Below are 23,651 nucleotides of genomic sequence, written 5' to 3'. Positions count from 1 at the left end.
ATCCAACCCTGCCGAGCCCAAACCCGCCCCAAGCACAGATTACCATCGCAGTGCGTCCTCAGACCTCGAGGATATTCATCTGATCTGAGTTTGTGCGGCTGCTCTGCGACATCCAAGTGCAAACCAAAATACCCATGAAGCACATTGATTACTAATCTAAAGCAGTGTTGGTTTTGTTTTGTTTTTAATTCGTGTAAATAAATACCCAGTACTCCACATCCTTAAAAGTCTGCTTCAATCCAGCCAAAAGGAATATAGGCCACAGTCCCTCCAGAAGGACGATAAAATTATTTATTCTTACATTAGTCTATGTACACAGTAAAGACATTCAGCTAGAAAAATGCCTCTGTTGTAGTAAGAGATACTCAAACAACTACAAACTTTCAATAAATACATTAGAAACATACGGTATGCTGATGTAGAAATACCTTACGCTCTTTTGGTTACTTACCCAGTACAATATTATTGAAAATTTTTTTTGGTTATTCTTCATGCAACATCAAAATTCTTCCTGACATGCTATACAACATTTTTTTTTATTAGGAATGGGATGACATTTAAAACCCTGTTTACCAGTAGTAAAAAAATCACTGAAAATTTTAACATAAATCTCTAAATTTCTGTACTAAAAAGAACCAATTTAAAGAAGATTGTCTTTAAAAAAATCAATTTTCTCAACTGATTCTTTATAAAACAGGAAGTATTTCAAAAGGCATGTTTCCATCACCCAGGATGAATTTGTGCTTCAGAATCTTAAAAGGAATATTCATGGCAAAAACCTAAACCCAACCAGTAGGTAGAGGAGAGATTGCAGTATGAACTGCCTAAAACCAAACATGCTTCCAAAAATCTGTCTAGGAAAACACTGAACACTTATCCACGTCACTATGCCATCACCTATTCTAACAATTAGAAATGGAGTTTTAATAATACTTAGCTCTTTTCATGCTCAAACTTCTTCACAAACATTTAAATAGCCCTAACCCTTCTGCAAGTATTATTATCCCCATTTGACATTTGGGGTGGTGGAGGCAGAGAGGGCTGGGAATTTGCCAGGATACAGAACACACACATCCCTTCATCTTGCCTCCTTCATTTGTCTGAGTTCTTTATCACTTTCTGTATTTAACACTCAAAGTGCTGGAGAGCCCCAGGACACAGGGATGGTGCATTCCCATCAGTTATTAGTGGTTTTTACGCAAGTTGTGTCACTTTGAAAGTTACATGACAAATACTTAAGTAATAATTGACATGAAATCCAGGCTCAGGGCTGATGTCACAGAATGGCACACCACTGTTAAAACAAACCTGCTCTTTCTGTAACAGTGTTATGCATAATTAGTTGTTTCACTGAAATTACTCCTGAGGTCAACGGTGGTGGTACACAAGAATAAAATTTGTTCCTCACAATCTGTCCCCAGGAACATGGAAAGCCCCTATGGTGACTCAGTACATCTTGACATTGTAGAACAAGGACTTCTAGATTAAAACAAAGATTTTACATGTGCTAACCCACCATGAGGTACAGATTACTAAGGTCTCTTCCCCTCCACCCCTGAGTTAGAAAATTCATGTGTCTGAATTATGTCCTGAAAACCATGTGGGAAAGTAAATGCCTAGCAGTAAGATTGCACATACAAAATGAAGTATTTTGCCTTCATCTTGGTATCAATTCTTGAATTATTTAGATTGTTACCAACATCCCACACAGGAAGGGCATTTTTCATTTTGCCACATTTGCCATCCTGAATTTTATGTCTTACACCTTTCAGTCTGTGCCCTGTTTTGATTTTTATCCTGCCTAGTTTACTCTTACTCTAAAACCAGTTTAGTTTCTTGCTGTCTCTCAATAAGCTTTGGAGCAACAGATAACGCTGTGGTGTTTCCCTGCCTGACCTGCAAGAGACGAGAGACTCAAAATTCTGCCACTTGTAATAACAAAATGACTGAGTATGCAAAATTACATCCCTCTTACAGGCACCCAAAGGGCTTTAAAAAGGCACATGTGTTCTGAGTCACTTGTTCCTCAGTGCCTGATTTTGCTGGTTTTAGTGTGTCTCCAATAAACCCTGTACAATGCACACATTCCCTTGCAGTACGGAAGGAACTTGGAATAAAAATTAACATCTTCAGACATCACAGTAGGCAGCTGTGTCATCCCTTAACAGACACTAAAGCTGCTCTGCTTGTGAAAACTGAGTTCTTACAGCAACCTCACTCCCTAATCCATTTCCCCCCTTCTTCCCCAAACTCCTAGGAGAGAGGAAAAGTGCATGTTATGTGAGCTATTCCCCAAGTTCACTGCCGTTTGTAGAGCTGGTAAGGCCAGAAAATCTATTTTGCACAGCTGTGGAAGCAAAAGAACAGGAATTTTGCCCCTCTTCCAGCAGTGCAGCCAGGAGCTGGCAGGCTGGTTGAGTGCCCTGCCTCTGGCCATGTCCTGAGAAGCACCGGCAGCTTTTGGCTTCAGATGGGGACTGTGAATGTTCACCACCAATGGAAACCATCCCAAGGCACTAGGCAGGAATGGAAAGGACACAAGAAAGATGTTGTGACCTGGGGGGTACTCGGTACAGCTGAAAAAACAGGCTAAAAAAGAGACATTGGCTCCTTCCTGTGGGCTTTCTGGAAAAGCACAATTAAATACAAAAGATGCAAGATACTTGGCAAATGTTTTCCCTGCCTAACTGAAGCCATTCTCCCTGCTTCAGAATTCCAGGAGATGGAGGGATCAAGACACATTGATTCGAATTTGCTAATGCTGAAATGTTTCCATTGCAGACAGATGAAATGCACTTGCATGTTTGGGCATGGCTTCACTTCTGTGTGAGGGAGAGGAGCCCACAGGCCTGCCTGGGCTCCAGGGAATTTACCAGAGGAGGTTCATCTCCAAATGCCAGTCTGGTGATGGGAGCCAAGCATTCCCCCAGCCTGGACTGAACCAATCTGGATTGAATGCATGTTTGCACCAACCTGGACTTATAGATGCCTTAAAAATGCGGTCTTGAAAAAAGGGGTAGAAAAGGAAAGGCTGATGCTTTGGCAATTCATTATCTGTCCTGTAGTCCAAAGCCATGACACATTCTCAGTAGCCTGACTGGTGGCAATTTGCTATTGCATGGCTGGTGATTACTACAAAAGCTGTTCCTCCTGCTTACAGCAGTCACATTGATGGGGCACGCTTTTTACACTTCCTCCAGATCAGTTAGATCCACGACCACTTTCAAGAAGAGCGTGTCATCTCTGATGTAAGTGTTCTTTGTGTTCTCCAGGACGGTGTGCGGCACGAAGCGCGGACAGCCGGAGGCGATGTTCATTTCTCCATCCGGCCTTTTGAAACTGCTGCTGTTGGGGTCAGCCCTAAAGACTTCCACGATGTGATTCTTTTTCCCACTTTGGTCCAAAAGCATAAGTGTAACCTTCTGCTTGAAAGGCCACAGCAGCAACGAGTCAAACTCACCCCTCATGACCACGAAGTAGAGGGAGATGTGCGTTCCCTTTCCCGAGCCGTCCCCGTTCAGGTAGGCTCTGGCACACAGCCTGTACCCACAGCGGCTGGTGTAGAAGGGCTGGCTAGCTATGGACAGCACACGGCCTTCCACTGCCTCTTTCTTCTTCAGCTTGTAGTCCGTGATTTTCCAGATTAACTTCCCATTGTAGCACGTGCCTTCCAAAAGCTTAAACCGTTCTTCGTTTTTGTTGAGCTGTGCTTTGTGAATATTGATCTGGAGATCATGTTTGCTGGACTGATCTTCCAAAACAACTGAGAGAAGAGGGGGAAAAAAGAAATAGAAAAAAAAAAGAGAGAGACATTTGGTAAAATGAAACTGTCAGAGCCCTGAATAAAGCATCCAGACTCAAGCTGACAAAACTGATCAATCTAAGTCTGAGTACAGGCTATGAACTACAGCTGTTAACTTTTTAAAACTGTAATTGCAGCTGGTAGTTGAATAAGAAAAGCTGGCAACTATAAATCATGAATTCCTGAATAGCACCATGGCCTCCATCACAGTGCAAGAGCCAAACCAAGGCCAGCTCTGTGGCCCCGCAGTGCCACTGGAGTTCAGGACACATTGTCCAGTAGGGAAAGGCGGGAGAACACCGCACACACCGTCAGAGTTTGGTTTCAGAATGCAAGAAGAAAGCCCTTTCTAGTGAAGAGCTCCAACTGACTGAGTGTAGCACCAGAGCCTCTACTTAGCCACCAGTAAATCAGCAACCCCCCACCCGTGCAGGAAAGTGCCAACACACCCAAGCGCTGGTCGTACGTCTCCATCAGGGCAATCTTCTGCTTCACGTTTTCAATTGTGTCAAACAGGGGCCGCAGGTCCAATTTGCTTTGCTGCTGGTTTGCCATCTGTATTAACTGTTTCACTTGTGATTCCAGGCGTGCAGACTTATCCAGGTGACTGGCCAGAGCCTTCCCAGTTCATGCCATTGGAAGAGAGTGGAAAATAGAGACAAAAGATATCCATAAACCAGCTACTTGCTTTGAATTAATATAGTGAAGTCTTTAGCATGTCAGCATGATATGATGCATTCAAAGTGCTCTGCTGGCTTAGGAACTTATCCCAGTGCTTCTTCATGATTAATTCAGCACATTTACAGGCTGAGAAGCCATCCCTCATTCAGAACCCATTCATGCTGCACCACTTAATTCAACTCATTATTCAAATTTACACCTGCACATTTGCTCTGGGCATCTGACCATGATGATTTGTACAGTGCTTTTTGCCCAGATCATGTATCCAAAATTCTGTATTGACTAAAATGAAAAGACAATACCATATTGTAAAAAAATGATAAGGTCTTGGGAAGGTTTGTTATTGCTGTGCTATTAATGACAACTATTACTGGAGAAACATATTTTGGGATGCAAGAAAGCAATTGGTAAAATTGGTAAAAATAGTGAAATCAATGTCTCACCTGAGTGCTTACCATCAAGCTGCTATTGTTACCAAACAGTTGTGTATACTGTCTGAATTCTTTCTCACACTTCTTAATGGCATCTGCTAGCTGCTGGATTTTAATCTCTTTACATTCCAGGCTCTTATACAGGTCAGATATCTACAGATGGAAAAATCAGAGTATAAATGCTAAGGAACACCAAAACATACAATGAAGGAATTATAACGTATCTGACTATATAAGAGACAGTGGAAGAGTTTACTATGCAAAATTCTTTAAGTGAGCTAGATAGAGCACTCCTTAATTCACTATTTGTGAATAAGCATTGAAGGCAAGAACTGCACATAAGGTAATCAGACTTTTGAGCAGATCTTTGTGGCTCCAGGTGCAAAGAGGCTCCTATCTCTCATTCCCATCATGATGATCCATTCAGCTCTATAGTGGGATAATATATACTAACATGCACACGTGCACATTTGTTTCTGTGTGTATGTATATGCATTATTTTCCTCTACTGAGCTCTAACCAGCAGAAGGGATAAGTCAGTGATGAATACACACTTCAAAACCAAGTTATAACAGTTTGGGACTCTTAGTTCTTGCACAAGCAAGCAAAGAGAAAGTCCACCATCATTGGATGCAAACAGCTTAGCTGCTCTGGGCATACATCCAGTGTCTCCTGCTGGGAGCCAAGGAAGTGAACATGATCAGAAAGATGCTTGCAAACTGGCTCTGCTGTCCTCTGTGCTGCCTCCATACTGAGCAGGTGACCTGGGCAGCTAAAGGCTGCTTTTTGGAGCAACCTGGCCAGTTCATGAAACTTTAAAATATTTTATCTCTAAACCTCATATCCAGTGTAAAACAGAGACCGAAAGCAAATGAGGTGAGCAATAGCAAGGAGCCCCCCACTGTGCCTGGTGGAGAATACGCATGCCTGAGCACAGAGAGGTTTCCCTGTAATTGACTGACTTCACTAGAAGAGCTTATTCTGTCTTTTGAGGTGTGAAAAGACCATTAAAAAAAGCCTTTTAAAATGTAGCTGAGCTAAACCAGGCAACAAATGTAGAATCTTGTATCATCCTCTAACCAGTCAAGAGCTGGTGAAGACTGCTAATTAACTATGACTTACCTGTTCTTCCAGCCGGGAGTTCTTGTCTAAAATCTGCAGCATGTGTTCCCTCAGGGCACTGTTTTCATGTTCAGCAAGTTTCCCTCTTTTAACCTTAGTGAGGCAGAGGGGGGAAGTGAAAGAATAAAATAATAAGATAAGCAGTTTTTTGAAGCTGTTGGTAAAAATATCTATTGATGCAAACATTCAAAATACTTCCTTTATGCCTTGAAAGTGAGGGAAGGGCACTCCTGATTCTCTAGTACTTCAGCTTAGCTAGCAGAAATGGTTGTGAAAGGACATAAATTGGTTATGTTAATTATTCTGATTGGTTTGGGAGACAAAGTCCAGTCCTGGTACAGACAAAGATCTATAAAACAGTACCTTTACATGACAGCCATACTGCTTATAGGGACAGTCCACTTCTGCCTCGGGACACACAGCGTGGTGCTTTTCAATCTGCATGTGGTAATGAAGCAGTTTGTGAATAAATAAATACTTAGGAATTCGAAGCACTAATAAAATCTAAGTGCCTGCAAAAAGGGTGAATAAAGGCCTTTATTAAATAAATAAATTAACAAATAAATAAATAAATAAATAAATAAAGGCCACTGTCATGACACCATAAATCGCTTTATGAGGAAAATAGGTATTCAGAATCAATAAGCAAACCAGGTATTTTTCCATGCTGCAAAACACCAGTGGCTTGCAGTGACAGAATAATCCACTTAGAAGATGGGAGATACATCCCTTTTAGGATCAAACAAAGGAAACAGTTAGAGCAATGAAATTTTATTGGCACTGGCCAATGTGATCTGCAGCCTAACTTTCAGTTTTCATAAATGTATGTGATCTGCTGAATCATAGTATCTAAAACAAAAAAAACAATAATACCTCTTTTTTCAGAATTATTTGTGAACAGTTTTGGAGACAAGGCACAGGAAGATCAGGACAGTCATATTTCTCATGATTCTGAAGAAAAAGAAACAGAAAAAGGCAATAGCTTTCATTTTTGTAAAGTAGTATATATAGAGGAATCTATGCAAAAAGTAATCCCAAACATACAAATGCAAGACACATACCACCTTGTTGTTCATAAGAGAGCATCAATAATTGGTATGATTTAAAGCACATTTATTATACTTTCTCCTTCAGCTACTCAGACAAATATTGTTTCAGGAGTCAAGTGCCATTGTAAAGGTGAGAACTTTTCACTCAGCAGTATCAAGGGGAGGCAGGTGCTATTGGTTCCTGGGAATGCTTTATAATCTTACCTTTATGTTAATTAACACCACGTACGAATTACAGTACTGGCACCTCTCTTCTCGGAATTTACAGTGGTGGTTCAAGTGCTCTTTCAGGTCTTTGCGAAGAATTTGATCCCGACATCCATCATTGGTGCATTGCATACTTTCAAACAAACACTGCTGCAGATGCTCCTGCAACACACACCAGCAGATTAAATGCTAAATGGCCAGTGTGACCTGGCACATGTCCTTGAGTCAACAATCACCTAAGCATTCAGAATATGAATGGACACTGAGATTTACAAAGGCTACATAGAGCAAATGGTTCTTATTAAAAACAAAACAACCCTAAGGCAAAGCTGGAACAAGCTAAAAGCTGTAATATATGCTACTTACAGTGTATAGCTGTCATAATCTAAACCACATTGCTACAATAACTCTGAAGACAATCACAGGAACTTAGCTGATCATAAATACACAGAGCTATCATGAAAATCAAAGGCTCCAAACTTGGATCAAGCAAACCAACCTGATATCGCCCCAGAATTACTTTTGAATTGCAGTCAGGAAAGTTTTTGCAGAATACATGCAGGTTGAGAACTTCTCTTTTACAGCAATTGTCTTTGAATACCTGCAAAGGAAGCAAAACAGCCTTAATATGCAGCCACATGGGATGTTATAAGTAATATAAAAGAACAAAATATCACTACAGATCTTTGAGGTGTTTAAATGTAGATGCCATAATTGTGAATATGGCTCTTGATAATTAATATTGAAAATTTGTATTGAAACTATAAATTAAACCATTTATGACATTTCTAGTAAGCATAGGATTTTTTTCCACCATGTAGTTATTCCACAGATGCTGATCCATCCCACAACCAGCAGGACTAGCAGCACAGGAGCTGTACAACGACTGCCAGAGCCTGCCTGTATCTGAAGAAAGCAGCTGGAGCTAACAGGCACCAAAGGCCAAACCTGAGGAGTGCATGCTCCACTATGTTCAAGCAGTGCCTTTGGGATGGAGGTGATGCTGAGGTATCCTTTCCATCACTCTGAGAAGCAGCACCCTTCTCAGCTGTGTATGCAGATGAAGCCCCCAGAGCAAACTCAGTCACATTTAGAGATCTTCCTGCACTGTTGTCATCAAAATTTGCGAGAAGTAGAAGATGGCAAATGGAAAACAAAAGTCCTGTGGATGGTCTGATTATAATTTCCCATCAGGAGTAGGAGAGGGAGAAGGAGACATTTGATTTCCCTGGAAAATTTCTGGCAGGACCAATATATAGTATAGTTTTAAGCCTTGGAATATAAATAAGGACAAATGAATCCATTATAAAACAAAACAACCAAAACCAACAGTAGCTTGCAAAATAAAAAGGATGAACTTCTCTTTTCCTCTAAAAGTTACCCAGAAGTAAATTAGGTCTTCAGGGCTAATGAGATCTATTGGAGATAGTCAAGAAAGCAAATTATAGCCAAGTGAAAATGAAGACAATCAGATAAACAAGATATCCCAGCAAGACAGGGCATTTAAAAAGCAAGTCAATAAAATCTCCATAAAAAAAACAGACATCTGGTGACTTGGGAGGATTTAAAGTCTTGTGAAATTGTTCAACACATTACTGGAAATACAGAAGACTAGAATGAAATAAATTTTAGAACATGAGGTACAAAATGAAGCTTTAGCTAGACAGCCATAATTCCTTCCTGGGAGAGCATCACTGAGTATACTGCTTCCTTTAGCATTATTTTAGAGACAAAAACCCTGCTGTGCCCTAAGGACTAAAAGCCACCTTGTTCTCAGCTGTCTTGCCTCTGCCATATAAATGCTGACTGCTGAAATAAAGCTATAGCCACTTACCTCATGCATTCTTATTATTTCTTTGTCGACAGGACAGGTGGGTACTGCATTTAACTCTCTAGATCAAAAGAAGAGTTGTGTTAACCCAAAGGAAATTAAATTTATTTTATTAAATTGGGCTATGACAGAAGTCAGCAGTAGATAGCATAAAAACAAGGCAAAAAAAAAAAAAAAAAAAAAGTCCTTTAAAAACACTTTAATCTGGCAACGACACAGCAAATTCTGCCCACAGCTCAAAAAGGGCATAAAGCAGCAACCATGAATACACAACAGAAAGCAAAGTTTGTCTTAAGACTGTTCAGTGGCAAAACCCACAATTTTTAATCTTTAATTAAGAGGAATTCGTCACTCTCTGGCCATCTGCAGCTCACAAATGTCATATCTCAGAAAATCTCACTGGGTGCTTTAAACCCAGCCTTTGTCTACTAGAAGCAGTGCCCTCCTTGCTATGCCAGTAAAAGGAGATCTAATGGCTTCTTTCTTAAAAGGCATCCAGTCACAGTCACAAAGTCACAGAGTGCAAAAGGAGTCAATCCAGGGACAAAGCAGCAAACCTAAAGCATCTAAAATTCACAAAGGGTAATTAGTGACATCCATCCACGTAAGGAGGCTCATCTGCAACCTTTCCAGGTGAAATCCTGCCCTCAGGTACACCAGAGTCCATAATGTATTCCCAGACAGGTCTGGAGGGTAAACTCATTTGTACCAAGCAAGAGGGATGCCAGCAGCCTTATGATCTGACTGCAGCATCAGGTAATATTAACATCAGTTTTACAACTCTGCTAAATTCAGAGGAATTATACAGAAGCAAACCACCGGCACCAACGCCATGAGACATCAATGCAGCAAATTCCTCTGAAGAGCACAGTGGCAGACAGACAGACCACAGCATCACTTCACACAGCAGTATCAGCTTACATCAACAGTTTCTTTATGCTGACTTCCCTGCGGTTCACCAGCACCGGGCAAGGTCTTTAGAGACACCTTTAAAGCCCTGAGCACGCAGTCACTGGGTTCAACAGAGCCCTTGCATTGGCTCTTAGCGGGTGGGTACCATTACCACGGCACCCAGTGCTGATTTACAGAAGACGCGGGCTGGATTTTAGGAAAGGGACCAAGGGGAGCCTGCGGGAGGAGTGTGCTCACCTCAGAGCAAGAATGCAGTGCTGGCAGAAGCGGTGCCCGCAGCCCGTCTGGTGCGGGTTGTGCAGGACCAGGTGGCAGTAGGCGCACTTGTAGCGCTCCTCCAGCCTTTCCACAAACTTGTAGTCGGCGTCGGGCTCGAAGTCCAGAGAGCCGGTGCTGGAGGAGTTCTGGCGCGAGAAGGTGCCCGAGGGAGCGGCGGGGTCGTCACAGGCCATGGGAGCTGCGCTGGGAAGCCAAGCGGACTCAGGGAAAGCTCTTCAAATGCTCCCTGGCAGCCGCTCTGCCCCGGCTGCTGCTGGCAGGAGGGCTCTCATCTGCAGGGGACACAGCTTCCAGAGGGAAACGTGGTGCCGGCTATGGAAGAACAATTAAACACTCACACAACCACAAAACAAAGATCACGCCACAAGCGTCAAAGCAAACTTCTTTGGAAAAGAGCTTCGCAATCTGAAAATTAGTCCACAGAACTGAGATTTTTACGGTTTGGTTGGTTTTTGATTTTTTTATTTGTTTTTTTGCAGCAGTTCTTAGTCTTAAAAAACTACAGGAATCTCAGCTGGGGAAAGCAGAGGCCAAGTCTTGGTCTTAATGTTCACCAGGAAAGTCTCCACTTAAAGTAGAGCCCACCCACATGAATTTACAATTCATTGCACTGTTCAAGCAGGAGATGGCTTTGTGGCTCACAGCAAGGAGCTTACCAAAAAAAAAAAATAAAAAAAAAAAAAAACGGCAGCAGGGGAAATTTTACCTTCAGTTTAGGTGTTACAGGAGTTGGAGGCTCTTAACTTGACATCTTTCTTTTTCCTGTTGATCATTCATTTCTAGCAGTAAACTCTTACTTTACTTAATGGTGTGCAAGTTTTTGGCTACATTAATTCTGTCTGAAAGAAGTGGTGGGAAAAAAAAAAAAAAGAAAGAAAAACGGTTGCAATCAGAAGTGTGATGTAAGTTTTTCTTTCAACCTACCATAACTCACACACAGCACAGGATTGTAACATCAATTTTCCAGTAGGAAAAACCATCAGCATTTGTTCCAAGCCTTAAGTCACAAACCTTGAGATTTGCCACCAGTCCCTCAACCTTGCAGTAGGTTGGTTTTTTTTTGTGAGTAGCTCAAGCTCTAGAGCCACTCTGATTGGCATTTCTTGCAGCTTTGCACTCAGAAGACGTTTTTCTTACAGGACTGTAAAAAAGCACGACACACCTGAGTTCCAGATGCTCATTTCATGAGGGAAGTGCTCAGTTTTACAGCTGTGCTGTAGGATGCTATTTCTCTGTGAGCACCACCTGCCCTGTCAGTCACTGGAGTCACTCTTACTGGCATTAGCACCTCTCTGAGAGCTCTCACTCATCTCCTGCAAGGTCATCCAGGGCATTTGCTGCTTTTGGAAGGAAGCAGGGCCAGCACATCACCATTAACAACCTTGTGCCTGGCGTGAAACAGTGTGCCCAGTGCTGACACTCCTCCCTCCCTGCCTGCTGCAGTGGCCTCCTGGCCCAGGAAAACAGCAATTAGTGAGCTGCCACAGAGCACCTTGGGCTTCAGAGAGAAACATCCATTTTCCTTTCTACTTTAACAATCCGTACTGGGCGAGGAAATCCTGTGGACAGATAATGTGCCTAATTCAAAAACACACCAAAGCACTTAACCAATTAAAATGTATTCCACAGCCAACATTTAAGTGCTCCTGTAATTCAGCACCCTCGTTAGTGGTTGTACACAGTATTCACCTCCCCACTTGTGAGAGTGTCCCTGCCTCTTTCACCAGGCTGCATGTCTGACATACTCCAGCACAACTAACATCACTAGCCCTCAAGAATATGAGCCATAATCATATTCCAGCCATTAATGACTTATTATTCCAACAGGAGTTTGCAAATTAGCCCGTTTGGTCACTGCAAATGAACAGCCTTCTGCTTCAAATCAGACATGGTTGTCCATTTGCTTCTCTCATTTTTAAACAGCTGATCTTTCCTCCTCTGAAAATGGGGTGCCCAGTTCCTTGACACCTAATAAGGAGTAATTCTATTTTCCTCACGTCAACTGGAGATGACAAAATGCAGCCTGAGGGATTACCAGTCTCATGTCTGGACTGCCTTGGTAGCAGATGCCAGCAGCAGAGTGTTCCTGCTGCTTCTAAGGCAGATGGAGAGCTGTCACCATTAATTTCCAGAGCATGGGCCACCCACAGGATGAACTGCCTAAGAACTCACTCTGCCATGGGTCAGTGACAGCCCTGAAACAAGTTTTCTTCCTCTCTCTTATTACTGCTCTCTCTCCCTTTAATTTGGCATCCAACTTCCCCAGTCCTAATATGCTCCAGCACTTACCTCAACTGATGGTATGGTTTAGCAAGCTAATGCCACACTGTGTAAAAACACACTAAAATAAAGCCAACAACAACAACAACATTTCTATGTTTTACCCATTTTGCCTTTAGGGATCTTCCTTAACTCCAGAAACCCCAGCTGGGGTGGCATGTTTTAGGCAAAAAAGTATGGGACACATTAAAAGGAAACAGTCAGCAGCCCAAAATCCCATCCAGAAACTCCTCCAGAGCTTTCACTGCTCATTAAATCAAGCAAAATCCCTCCCATTTCTTTCTGCAAGGAGCACTGTGCTGTGGTACAACACCTTCCAACCCTCTTGCTGAAATGAGAGCCTGTAGCTCTTTAAACACCTTCATAATTCACCCAACCCAGATCCCACTCCTAAAAATGGAGACTCTTGGCATCTCCACGAAGGCACTTCCTCCACCTCAGCCTCAGCCAGGGTAGCACTGCACAGCTGAGGGCACCTCAGGGCACGGGAAGGAGCAGCCCAGGTGAAAGGGGAGGCTGCCTGCTCAGAGGGCAGAGCGGAAACCTCGGGGTGCCCGGAGGATGGGGGGGCTCACCGCCGCTGCCAGCCTCGCAGGAGCTCTGCTGCAGGGCTCGCAGCTGTTCTGCTGGAAGAAACGAGCTGCTCCAGGAGGGGGCTGAGGCTGGAGGGGTGCCCGTGTGAATCAGCTGGGGAGGCTCCGGGCAGCAGAAGCAGCAGCGCTGTGCAGCGCCCGGCGGGACGCGATCCAGCCCAGCAGGCAGCGGGTCCTTCCCAGCCCAGCACTCACCGGTGACTCAGGGCGGGCTGCACAGCCTGGCTCCACTTCTGCCTTCCAGGGCATGGGCTCTCCGAACTGAAACCAAAGGGAAACCGTCAGGGGAAAAAGTGCTGCTTTGAGACAGCGAGAGCACCCCAGGGTTATCTGAATCAATTTCCTGCTTACGCTGATGCCTGGCCAGCGTAGGTAGGGGCTGAGATAGCTTTCACTTCTGTTTGCTCACAGCTTCCAGCAAGGGGAAGGTGTCCTGCCTTTGTGTGTGCTGCAATTTTTTTCAGCACACGTGTGAACTGTAATGCTGGTTTAAAATAGCAGAGCAGCAGGCTCGTACTGCATAATGATGCTCTTGTAGCAGACACGGTGCATGCTGTAAAGGGATTTTCACTGCAACTCCACTGCAACAGCACACACACAAAACCCCCTAACCTATGGAGGCTGAAAAACCCACACATTAAAAATAAAAAGGATTTCCCTATACTGAAATAAATAGAATTAATTCTGCCCACACATAAAAAAAAAACCAAAACAGTGGTATGAATCACTAGTAGCTAAGCCAAAGTCCTATAAACAGCTACCAATGAGTGGGAGCTCCAAGGCTGTACAGTACAAAGAGCTCCCAGCTGCACCTTCCCACCACTTCAGCATCCCAGCCCTGCCTGCACCACGAGCTGCACAAGCAAAATTCTTCTGGAACAACTCCTTCTATGCAGATGCCTTAACCTCACTGGAAATAATCCAAGTGGGAGAATTTTCATAACAAAAATAAACTTTATAAACTGGGAGCTATCCTGTTTAACTACCACCACACCAAACTGAGCCCAAACATTTTCCAGTAAAATGCTCACACTTAGAATTGCTTCTTGTTCAGAAACTGAACAGAACATAGTAATAAGGAGAGAAATCAGCATGGGCATGACTTACTAGAATATAAAATTGCATCAACATTTTGAAGCCATGTTCAAACAGTTCCCCTCCAGCACTGCAGCTCTCTATCTACAGCACCAGCAGTCAGAATTACAGAGGCTGTGTGGAACCTTGATATCACATTGAACTACTGTGGACATATTAACTTCTTCTAGCCACAAAAACATACTTTCTGCACACAGGAAAAAACATTCCTTATGATGTGGTTGCTTTTTTAAAAGAGAACATGGTTTTCCTGTTTTCTCTCATATGAAGCCAAGCCCTCCTGAAAGGTTAGCACATTATTCCAAGAGCTGAGAGTGCACCATTGCAGCCAAAAACTTCCAGGACAGCAGGCACAGGCACTGGGTGCCACCATGTCTCAGACTGAGAAGGGAAAATATCCAGGTTGTTATCACAGATTTGATCATCACACAGGGACAGGATTCATGGTCCTGCTGAGGCTGAGAGCTGGCTTCTGCCAGCTTCACTGCATGAGGAGAGGGTGCTGCTCAGCCACCCCCCAGTGGTGTATTTACTGGGTATTCCCAGTAAAAAGCACCTTCCTCACCTACCAGCTTCCGTGCCATACATACAACAGGGCACAGAGTAAAGGTTATGCACCTACTTTGCTGTGGCTCTAGTTCAGCTCTGTTGCTTTGCCCTAAGACACTTGGTAGGGACAAATCTTAGAAGATGCCCTGTCACTCCCTCTAAAATTATCTACCTTTTATGGTAGATCAAAACTGTCTTAGTCACAGTGGGAAAAGTTTTGTCAAATTCTGAGGTCTAGGATCAAGTCACTTCATTGGGAGGTAACAGGCAGAAACAGGATGGGGGGAACACATCTTGCATTAAAACAACCCTCTCCAAGCTGCCTTATGAAATATTACATTTATAAACAGATTAGCTGCCTCCAGTACTTTTGAATTGAAACAACAAAGTTGTATGATTTACCACTCTAAGGCCCTCCAAAACCCTGTTATTTTGGGGACAAGAAATATATGCCCCAACTCAACACAGAGTGGAAGAGATAACAGTTTGCTAAATAATGACTAAAAGTATCTATACAGTTTGAGATACATATTTAAGGTATAGCAAGTTATATGGAGTCATGTGAAAACAGGAGATGATGACATCTGACATCACTGGGGGATCATTCTTGTCCCTTCCAGCCCAGGAAGGGTTAGAACATTTTGAGTGCTGACAACAAAACACTTTTGCAGAGTCCCCATGTGGCTGCATCATGTGTGTCCCTCCAGCACAGAGGCTGAGGAGGGAAAGGATCCCCTGTTGCACCAACACAGACCCACTGCTAACACTCAGGGATCACTCCCACTTCACCTGGCAGCGAGTGAAGCTCAGGAACTGCTCTGCTGTTGTCCTAATCACTTAAAAGCTGCAGGGCACTGACCAGCTGGTACTCAGGAGAGAGTGTTTCTAACAGCAACAATTTCCTATTGGATATGTGCCTGAGCCACCCCAGGGGATGTTGCTGCAGAGGACAGCAGAATAAACATTTTCTTTTGTATAAAGACACCACAATACTATTGAAGTTAAAAGTGTAATATTACCTCATCCTCAAGCCACAGTAAAACCTTACTAAGCAAGCATCAGTTTGCTCATCTCCATAGGCAAATTTTCACTAAGCAGAGTAAGACAGCAGGGTTTCCTTTGCATAGAAGTACCCTCAAGCATTACAGTCAATTCCCTTAAGACCAGACTTCATCAGGGTTTTAAGACACGGGTTATAACACAGCATTAAAAAAAAAATTAAAAATATACTCTTACAACTAATGAAGTGTGTCTGGTGCTAAAGCAGCTTTGATTTTACAGCCAGTTTACTTATTTGCTACATCTACTGTTTTGCCTGGAGGTTCTAAAAATAATTAATTAAATAATTTTGCATTATCAAGAAATCTATTTCTAATCAAAACAATATTGTTATGCCTTAAAATAACCTAATTCACAGCTGGAAAAGAACCCTGTTGCCATCACTTCTGTTGCAATCCCTGAGTGTTTTATCACATTCCCAAGCAACAACAGAAATCTCAGTAAGAAGGCTCTGCTTCTCACCCCTACAACATCGTGCCAGTTCAGGGGCTGAACTTGCTTCCCAAGATGTTTTTTGACTCTGCAGCCTTCCCCCAACCCCTGTGTGCCAAGCCCCTGAAGAGCCCATCAGAAATGAGAAATAATTCTGGCAAAGTTAAGCTCCTGCCAGCATTAACAAGACACGTTTTGGTAAAGCCATACCTGGAAACTGCAGCTGGTCCTCAATGGAGAGAAAATGAGAGAGAGACAGAGAGAGAGAGTACCAGCATGAGCTTTGTGGTTAACACAGCAGTATGAGCATTTTAAAACAGCAAGGGAGTGGAAATCCCCCAGAGTAGCGTTGAAAAGATCATGTATAATAATGTTTTAGAAGTGTTAGGATAAAAGGCAAGCCACTGAAAAGTATTTTGCCTTACTGCAAGGATATAGGGACTGCAGATTTTACCATCTGGAGCAACACAAGGTTACCAAGAACGTTTCTCACAGTTGGAATCCAAGATACAGAGCAGATTTCACCTTCCACAAAACTGGTGAGTGATGTGATCAAAGAAAAAGTACAAGGACAGCAGGAAACACACAAAGCTATAAGAAATGCCCGGGTCCAATCCTCTGAAGCCCTCCACAGTAGCCTGGGCAAAGCTGGGTGAACCCACCCATTGCAGGAAGTGAAGTGGCAGCTCTCAGAGGAACAGCATTGGCTCAGTCACATCAGCTCATGCCACAGGCTGCACAGGCAGGTCAAATAGAACTCCCAAACGGAAATAAAATCCATTTTAGGAAAATTAACATTTTATTTGGTTTTGTAATAACTTAAGTGGCCATAAACCCTAATGGTTTTGTAGTCCGAACTTAATTGTGCACTCAGGATTCTTGGCAGCCTCCATCTCCCTCTTTCTGCATCAGCCTCCCTCCCCAGTCCAAAATGTGATGTGCTGCCCTTGTGGCAGTGCCTTAGGCTCCATCTCTACCCCCACTCTTTCTTTATCCTACTCTGCTTTCTTACTTTGCTTTCTGGTCTCTTTCTTTTTTTTTTTTTTTTCTTTCTTTCCTAAAGTAACCTGTTATATTTTCTCTGAAAGCAATAATTTTTAAGTCTCTTGTTATTTAAAATACTATTTTTCCAAAGGAAGTTTCTATTCTCTTTTATACTTAATGCAACATATACCTTCTTTTGCCTTTTCCTTTTAACTGAGCTTTCTCCCACAGCATTTCTAGCCTATTTCAAATTCCATCTTCCCTCCCTGGAGGTATCTCAACCTATGGCATGTTTTCCTGAACCTTCCATGGAGCTCTGGAACAGACAAATCATTGCATCATGAAGTCAGTGGCAAAGGCACCAATTTGCAGGCATGCTGCTTCTTTATGGGATCAATTAAATTGATCTGAGTTGCATTTCTCAGCACACCATAAGCTCCCTTCTACAGTCAAGCTTTTTAACCCAGGTGTCCTTTCATCCCTGCAATCAGCACCTGTCCTCATTCTGCTTCCTGGTCAGGCTGCAGACCACACACCACCTCTGACCAGGCTGCCACCAGGAGAGCACAGCAGCTGGTACCCAGGCTTTCCTTGAGCCTGGCAGCTCTCAGGGAAGGGCACATCCAGCTGGACTCCTCAGGAGGAGGCAGCACTGCAGAAAGTGTAGTGCTCTGCAGGCATGGCTCCAGGAAGTGCCATCTGCTTCTGGGAAGCTTTGGGGAAAACCCCAAATGGAGAAGTTGAGTGGGAGCAGGATCTTAATTTTAAACAGCTTGGCTCTGCAAATGAATAGAGAGCAGTGGGCCAGTGTTATTGTTTGTGAGCAGCCCTTGACCTTCTCCAGTGCCAAGCACAGTGCTGAAACCCTCACCAAGTTTCAAGCAGACTGAAGAGGATGAACTTGAGTGAAAAGACTGACAGCAGCAGCATTTAGGAAACAGAATGAAGGAAGAGACAGAAAAATAAAGAAACGAAAGTTACTGAAATAAAACCAGTGAGGGACAGAGAGCAAGACAACTAGCAGACTTTACTATTTTATCTTTTAGTGTACTGAAGCCAAAGTGAGTACTCACTTTCCCTAACAAATAATTGGCCATTACAAATTTTGCAGAACTAGGTCTTTGGGGCTTTCAAATTCACATCTCTTTTTCTGCCCTATAGGGACACACTATTCAGGCCTTCAGCTGATCTGACCATTTAGTTGGTTTGGCTATGAATATCTGTTTAAGGCACAAGAGATTCTTGGTTTTAATTTTCCACACCCAGAACTTTTGACTCAGTCTTAATGAAGAACTTTACCAGGATCTATACAGAAATCTATGAATCAACTCAATGGTTATTCATCTGAATTACATGATTAACTCAAATTTTTTTTAGCACATACAAGTGCCTGATGATCATGTAGAGAAACATTTTTCTAGCCACAGCTGTCACTGAAAATGTAATTGCTAATGTAAAAACCCAGATGCTATCGGGGATCCCATGAACTTGCTGTTGGGAAGGTGGTGACAGCAAATATTGTCACCATTTTCTTTTCTTATAAAGAAAAAAAAATCAACAGGAGAAAGGATGTATTTTTAAAAAGTCCCTCCCATGAGGACAGGCTGGAGATCTACAGTGGTGACAACAGAAGTGGTGCTTTCCCACAGCCCCTTCTCCAAATGCAGTGAGCAGTGGAAAACTGTGCTGCTCTGCCTGAGCATGCTGCCACAGCCAGACAGCCACAGCAATTTTTTTTATTTCTTTCATAGAACATTCCAGTTTCAAGCACATGAATATAGCAGACAAGACTGTGAAACACATGACTTAGCACAGGTCTGACAATTTTATCTCTCACAGCACCTACTTTGGGAAAATCTGCTTTGCAGATGATTCTTAACCTTGAGGTTTTGTTAGTCACAAGGTGGTTTTGCATAATAATAGTAAATAACTTTTATATTTTGATATAATCTTCTGTAAATTCACAGCAACATACTTACCCATACAGAATGCCTGTATGCAAACATCAGTGTATTACACACAAAATCTTGCTTTATCAGCCCCACTCCTGGAGACAAACATGCTTAACTACAGAGCACTGCGGGCAATCCCATATCAAAACCACTGTGGTTTAGGTGCAGAGACTTTCTCACACACTTGTGTATTTGTTGCAATATCAAGCAGGGAAAACTGGAAATTTTTGCAACATTTTTATTAACAATACAGCATGACTCAAGTTTCCTCACTTTCCCGAGCCCAGCCACACATCAGGGTAAAGAGGTCAGCTTCTTTCCTGGGCTGAGGGAAGCCAGTGGAACAACTGCACACTTGCAGCCCAAACTGGTGCTGATAAAGGACTGATGACTAACAGTGTGATCATTAACCCTTCAGTTATTGCCAAGAAACTGGGATAGAAAAGGCCCAGAAAGCAACAGAAGAGCTTCTGAAATCCTCACCTCAGGGCCCAGACCCAAGGGCACACACACTAGCTGGGTCCTGCAGCAGCACCCTCAGGCTGCCACACTGCTCTAGACAGGGAATGCTCCCAAGATGGAACTTGTCTGTGAGACAAGAGAAACTACCTGAATCCCTGCAGCCACCACCACCTGCCCCCACAGGGTCAGAGACTGAGAAAACAACTCGCCCAGACTCCCTGAAAAACCAGAGAAAGGAATGTCTCTCCCTAGAAAAAGAACTGAAGAAGAAAGATGGCTGTAGGATAATTTAAAAGTGGGCACAAATAAAGTCCAGGAGATGAAGTGCCCTACAAGTCTGCACCCACCCACTGAAGGGATTTTGCAAAGTGACCCCAGCAATATGAGGCACAGAATGAAGAGCTCCTGACCTGTCCCACAGCTTTGACAGCTGTGTAAGAACTGCTCCTGACTTAAGAAGCTTGTGTGGTGAAATAAAGAACTGTCTGGTTTCTGCCCTCTGCACTTACCTGAATTCCTTTTGTCCAAGTCTACAAGAGCAATTTTCTAGCTTTAAAATCTCATCCCCTCCTGGCTGTGGTTCCTTACCCTCTTGAAACTCCAAAAATACTCTGTGAGTGCCACAAGCTTTTCTTTCTTCCTTCAGGGTGTTACTCTGAATCTTATCTTTCAGCAGCTTACAACTCTTCAGTTTCTAACCCTCAAGTTTCCTGCCAGGTACTCACAGATGTGCCCTATCACCACAGACCATCTTCCTGCACAGGCTGAACTCTGAACCTCTCCCCTGATATCTGGGCTGTGGATGATGACCACCCAGGGCTAGCACGATGAGCCCAAGCTTCCCCCACAGCCCATGTCCCAACCTGACACAGCCAGACCCTGTTCCACTCAGCTCCACAACCTTCATCTCTCTCAGGCCTTAAGTGTTAGATCTTCACAATATCTCACCAACTTCTCCTGCTTCATGTCTCTGAATGACACAGTATTTCTTGTCTACTAACACAAATAAAACTGTTCTCCACCACTATCATCCCCTGGTTCTCATCAAATCAAGGATTGGAAGGGACCTTAGAGACATCTTGTTCCAACCACCTGGCCAAGGGCAGAGACACCTTCCACTAAACCCCATTCAGCCTGGCCTTGAACACTTCCAAGAATGGGAGAAACACCCATTTCTGAACACCTATTTTTCTTGAAATGAAGTATTTTACTCATTTATCTACTCTGCATGCTGCCACAGGAATAATTTTTCTAAGCAACAGCTACAACCACATCACCTCTCACATCCCTCCACCTTCCCAGTGCACCAAAACCTCTTCACTTTCAAAGCCTGTTCTAGTCTCCCTCCACTTGCCCCTGCATTGCCTCCAATGATATAAAGGTTTCCTCTCTGTCCAAGGAATGGTAACAGGCTCCATTGCCTCCTTGTTATGTATTGAGCAAGTGTGTGCTGGGAGGGCAGATTTTTTATTTTTATTGTTTTTTTGAGAGATATTAGCAGGCTGATCTACTTCAAATCTCTTCTCCAAGATCTCCTTTGCCAAGCAGCTGGGAAAACTGGCTTCTGACTATCAGGGTGATCCAGAGGGTTGCACTGTCTCCTTCAGCCAAGGGCTGTGGTTTTGCCTTCTGCTCGCACAAAGAGGTCCTCAACCACAGCAAACACTTCTCTGCACAACAGAAATAAAACAAGATAATCAAGGCTAACAGCAAAGGAAGTCGTCCTGGGTGGTTTAAGGCTGAGTGCAGCACATCACCACCACACCTCTCGCTTAGCTCAAAGGCAATAATGCAACACAGTCCTCAGAGGAGGGTGAAGTGAAAAACCAGCCAGGCTAAGGTTCAGGCACTAGGGCATTCCAGAGCACTGCAATTTTACCTTCATCACTAAACCCGCATGCTCTGCGTGCAATCAGCAGGGGAGTTTAAAAATACGACTGTTTCTGCTGCCAGCCTGGAGATGTGCCTGACCTGAATACACCCGGCTATTTTTAGCACATCACTGCACTCATTTCAGCCATCCCGTATTTATACAACGGAAGTTATGAGGAAAGTTGTTCTTGGCTGGCACCGGGAAGGAGCAGCCAAGCTAACAATAGGCAAAGCAATTCAAGAAGTGCCAACAATAGGAACTCTTCATTTTCCCCTCTAAATATGAAGAGTGCTGAAAATGTTTGGTTAAAGCCTGCTGCCTCAAGATGCTCCCAGAGTGCTGTTAATCAAGGAAAATCCGAAGACTCCCTGCACAAGCACAGAGGGGAGATTCCCTCCCCCCAGCAGCATTCAGCTGACACCAGCGGGGATGCTCCTTACAGTTCCCTGCAGTCCGAAAACATCAGAGATACAAAGCCATTCTTCATTCACCCGAGCAGTCCCGGCTCTGTCTCCCCGAAATTTCGGCCCAGGGGCGGTCGCGGGCCTACCTTTCCCTGCGGCATCCCTGGGGGCGCGGCCGTGGCGCATCCCGGGCAGGGATGCCCCGAGCTCGGCCGCGCCTCGCGCAACTCCCGGGGCGCCAACTTCGGCTTGGCGAGGCTGGTCCCTCTCTGAGCGGGGGAGAGCAGAGCTGCCTGTGCACCACGGGGCTGGAGAGGCACTCACCGCCGCCGGTCCCCACCGCTGCCGCCCGCGGCCCCTGCCCGCTCCCGGCGCTGTCGGGACCCTCTCCGCGGCCCGCCCGCCCGCCGCACCTGTGCCGGGGCCGCGCTGCCGGGGCCGCGGGCGCTGTGGGGCCGGGCGGGCTGCGCGGGCGCGGCTCCGTGCGCGGCTCCGGCGGGCGGGGGGCGCGGCGAGGACGCGCTATTGCTATTGCTATTGCTATTGCTATTGCTATCGCTATTGCTCTTGCTCTCGCCGCTGCCGCCGCCCCCGCGGGCGGGAGCCGCTCTCGGTTTCATGGCAACCCCCGGGCGGGGAGACCCCGGCGGCGGCACCGCCCCGCTCCGGGCACCGGCGGCGCTCCCGGGCTGCGGGAGGGAACGGCGGCGTTCCCCCGCCTCCTTAGGGACCCGCGGCCGGGGAAGGCATCCCTGCAGCCCATCCTCACCTGCCGCCGGCCCCGGGCTCGGCACAGCGCCCTGCAGCCTCCCGAGCGCCGCTGAGGTTCGGTACGGCGGCACTGGGAGTTTTCCGGGAGCGGCGGCGGCGCTCGGACACGGCACACGCTGAATGCGGGGAGGGCGGTAGCTGTTCCCTCATTATTTACACCTGCGGGACTGAAAGAGTGAAAATAAGCTGAACAGGCAAAGGACACGGACGTGCCACATGCCAGTTATTATTTGCTATTATAATATTACTATTACATGCCGGGACTGCTGGCTAATGACCCGGGTTCCTTACAAAGGCAGGGAACGCCGCCCTCCTCCAGCCAACAGTGCTGGTGCGAGGGCTTTGCTGCCTATGCCACATCACCTGCTGCTGCATTTTGTTCTGTCTTTCACATTAAACCACTTCTGGGAAAACCAGTCTCTAAGGAACATTCCATCCTAGCACACGCACAAAAGCACTAAGGCTAACAAAAAAGAAGCAATTGAGATGTGTTATCTGGATTGTCTTCAAAGGAGCTCTAAATCCAATGCTAATAAAATGGTTTCAGAATGATTCTTCTTTTTCTAAAATGACTCAGAATTGCCACTCCCAAGGAAATAAGTCCATAGCACTTTGACTCTGGGAGACCAGCAAAGACATTACTACAACAGACACTTTTAAAAACACTCCTTCTTGCAAAAATTAGGTTGGCTTTATTTTTTTATTAGCTTTTAGGAATATACTGATTAGTCTTGGCACTACTTGCTGGGAAGTTCACAGGAAGATCTGTCAGAACAACAGGCGTTATGTTTCTGTAATTAAATATTTATCAATTTAAATGAATAGTTTAGAGATGGGATCAGGTTGCCAAGCTGGCCATTGGCTGCACTATCCTCCCAGTGCA

The 23,651-nt window shown here is 44.5% G+C and overlaps 1 protein-coding gene across 3 annotated transcripts; it reads right to left on the bottom strand.

Moving 5' to 3' along the window:
• Nucleotides 1-269: 269 nt before the first annotated feature.
• TRAF5 (TNF receptor associated factor 5) lies at nt 270-13,820 on the bottom strand. Of its 3 annotated transcripts, none has more exons than XM_079332730.1 (12): nt 13,383-13,820; nt 11,021-11,153; nt 10,273-10,586; nt 9,127-9,184; nt 7,792-7,893; nt 7,290-7,454; nt 6,910-6,987; nt 6,400-6,474; nt 6,037-6,129; nt 4,939-5,067; nt 4,252-4,420; nt 270-3,763 (listed from the first exon to the last, which is right to left on the bottom strand). In XM_079332730.1, exons 3-12 carry the CDS (start codon nt 10,485-10,487, stop codon nt 3,186-3,188), a joined length of 1,662 nt encoding a protein of 553 aa, XP_079188856.1. In that variant the 5' UTR covers nt 10,488-10,586; nt 11,021-11,153; nt 13,383-13,820; the 3' UTR covers nt 270-3,185. The 3 variants fall into 3 exon arrangements, with proteins under 3 accessions (XP_079188856.1, XP_079188854.1, XP_079188855.1); XM_079332728.1 differs by having other exon boundaries at nt 4,927-5,067; nt 13,383-13,630; XM_079332729.1 differs by having other exon boundaries at nt 4,927-5,067; nt 11,021-11,149; nt 13,383-13,452.
• Nucleotides 13,821-23,651: the final 9,831 nt, after the last annotated feature.

Source organism: Erithacus rubecula (genome assembly GCF_903797595.1).
Source record: "Erithacus rubecula genome assembly, chromosome: 2".
NCBI classification, from domain to species: domain Eukaryota; kingdom Metazoa; phylum Chordata; class Aves; order Passeriformes; family Muscicapidae; genus Erithacus; species Erithacus rubecula.
This window is presented reverse-complemented; position numbering and strand designations above follow the sequence as displayed.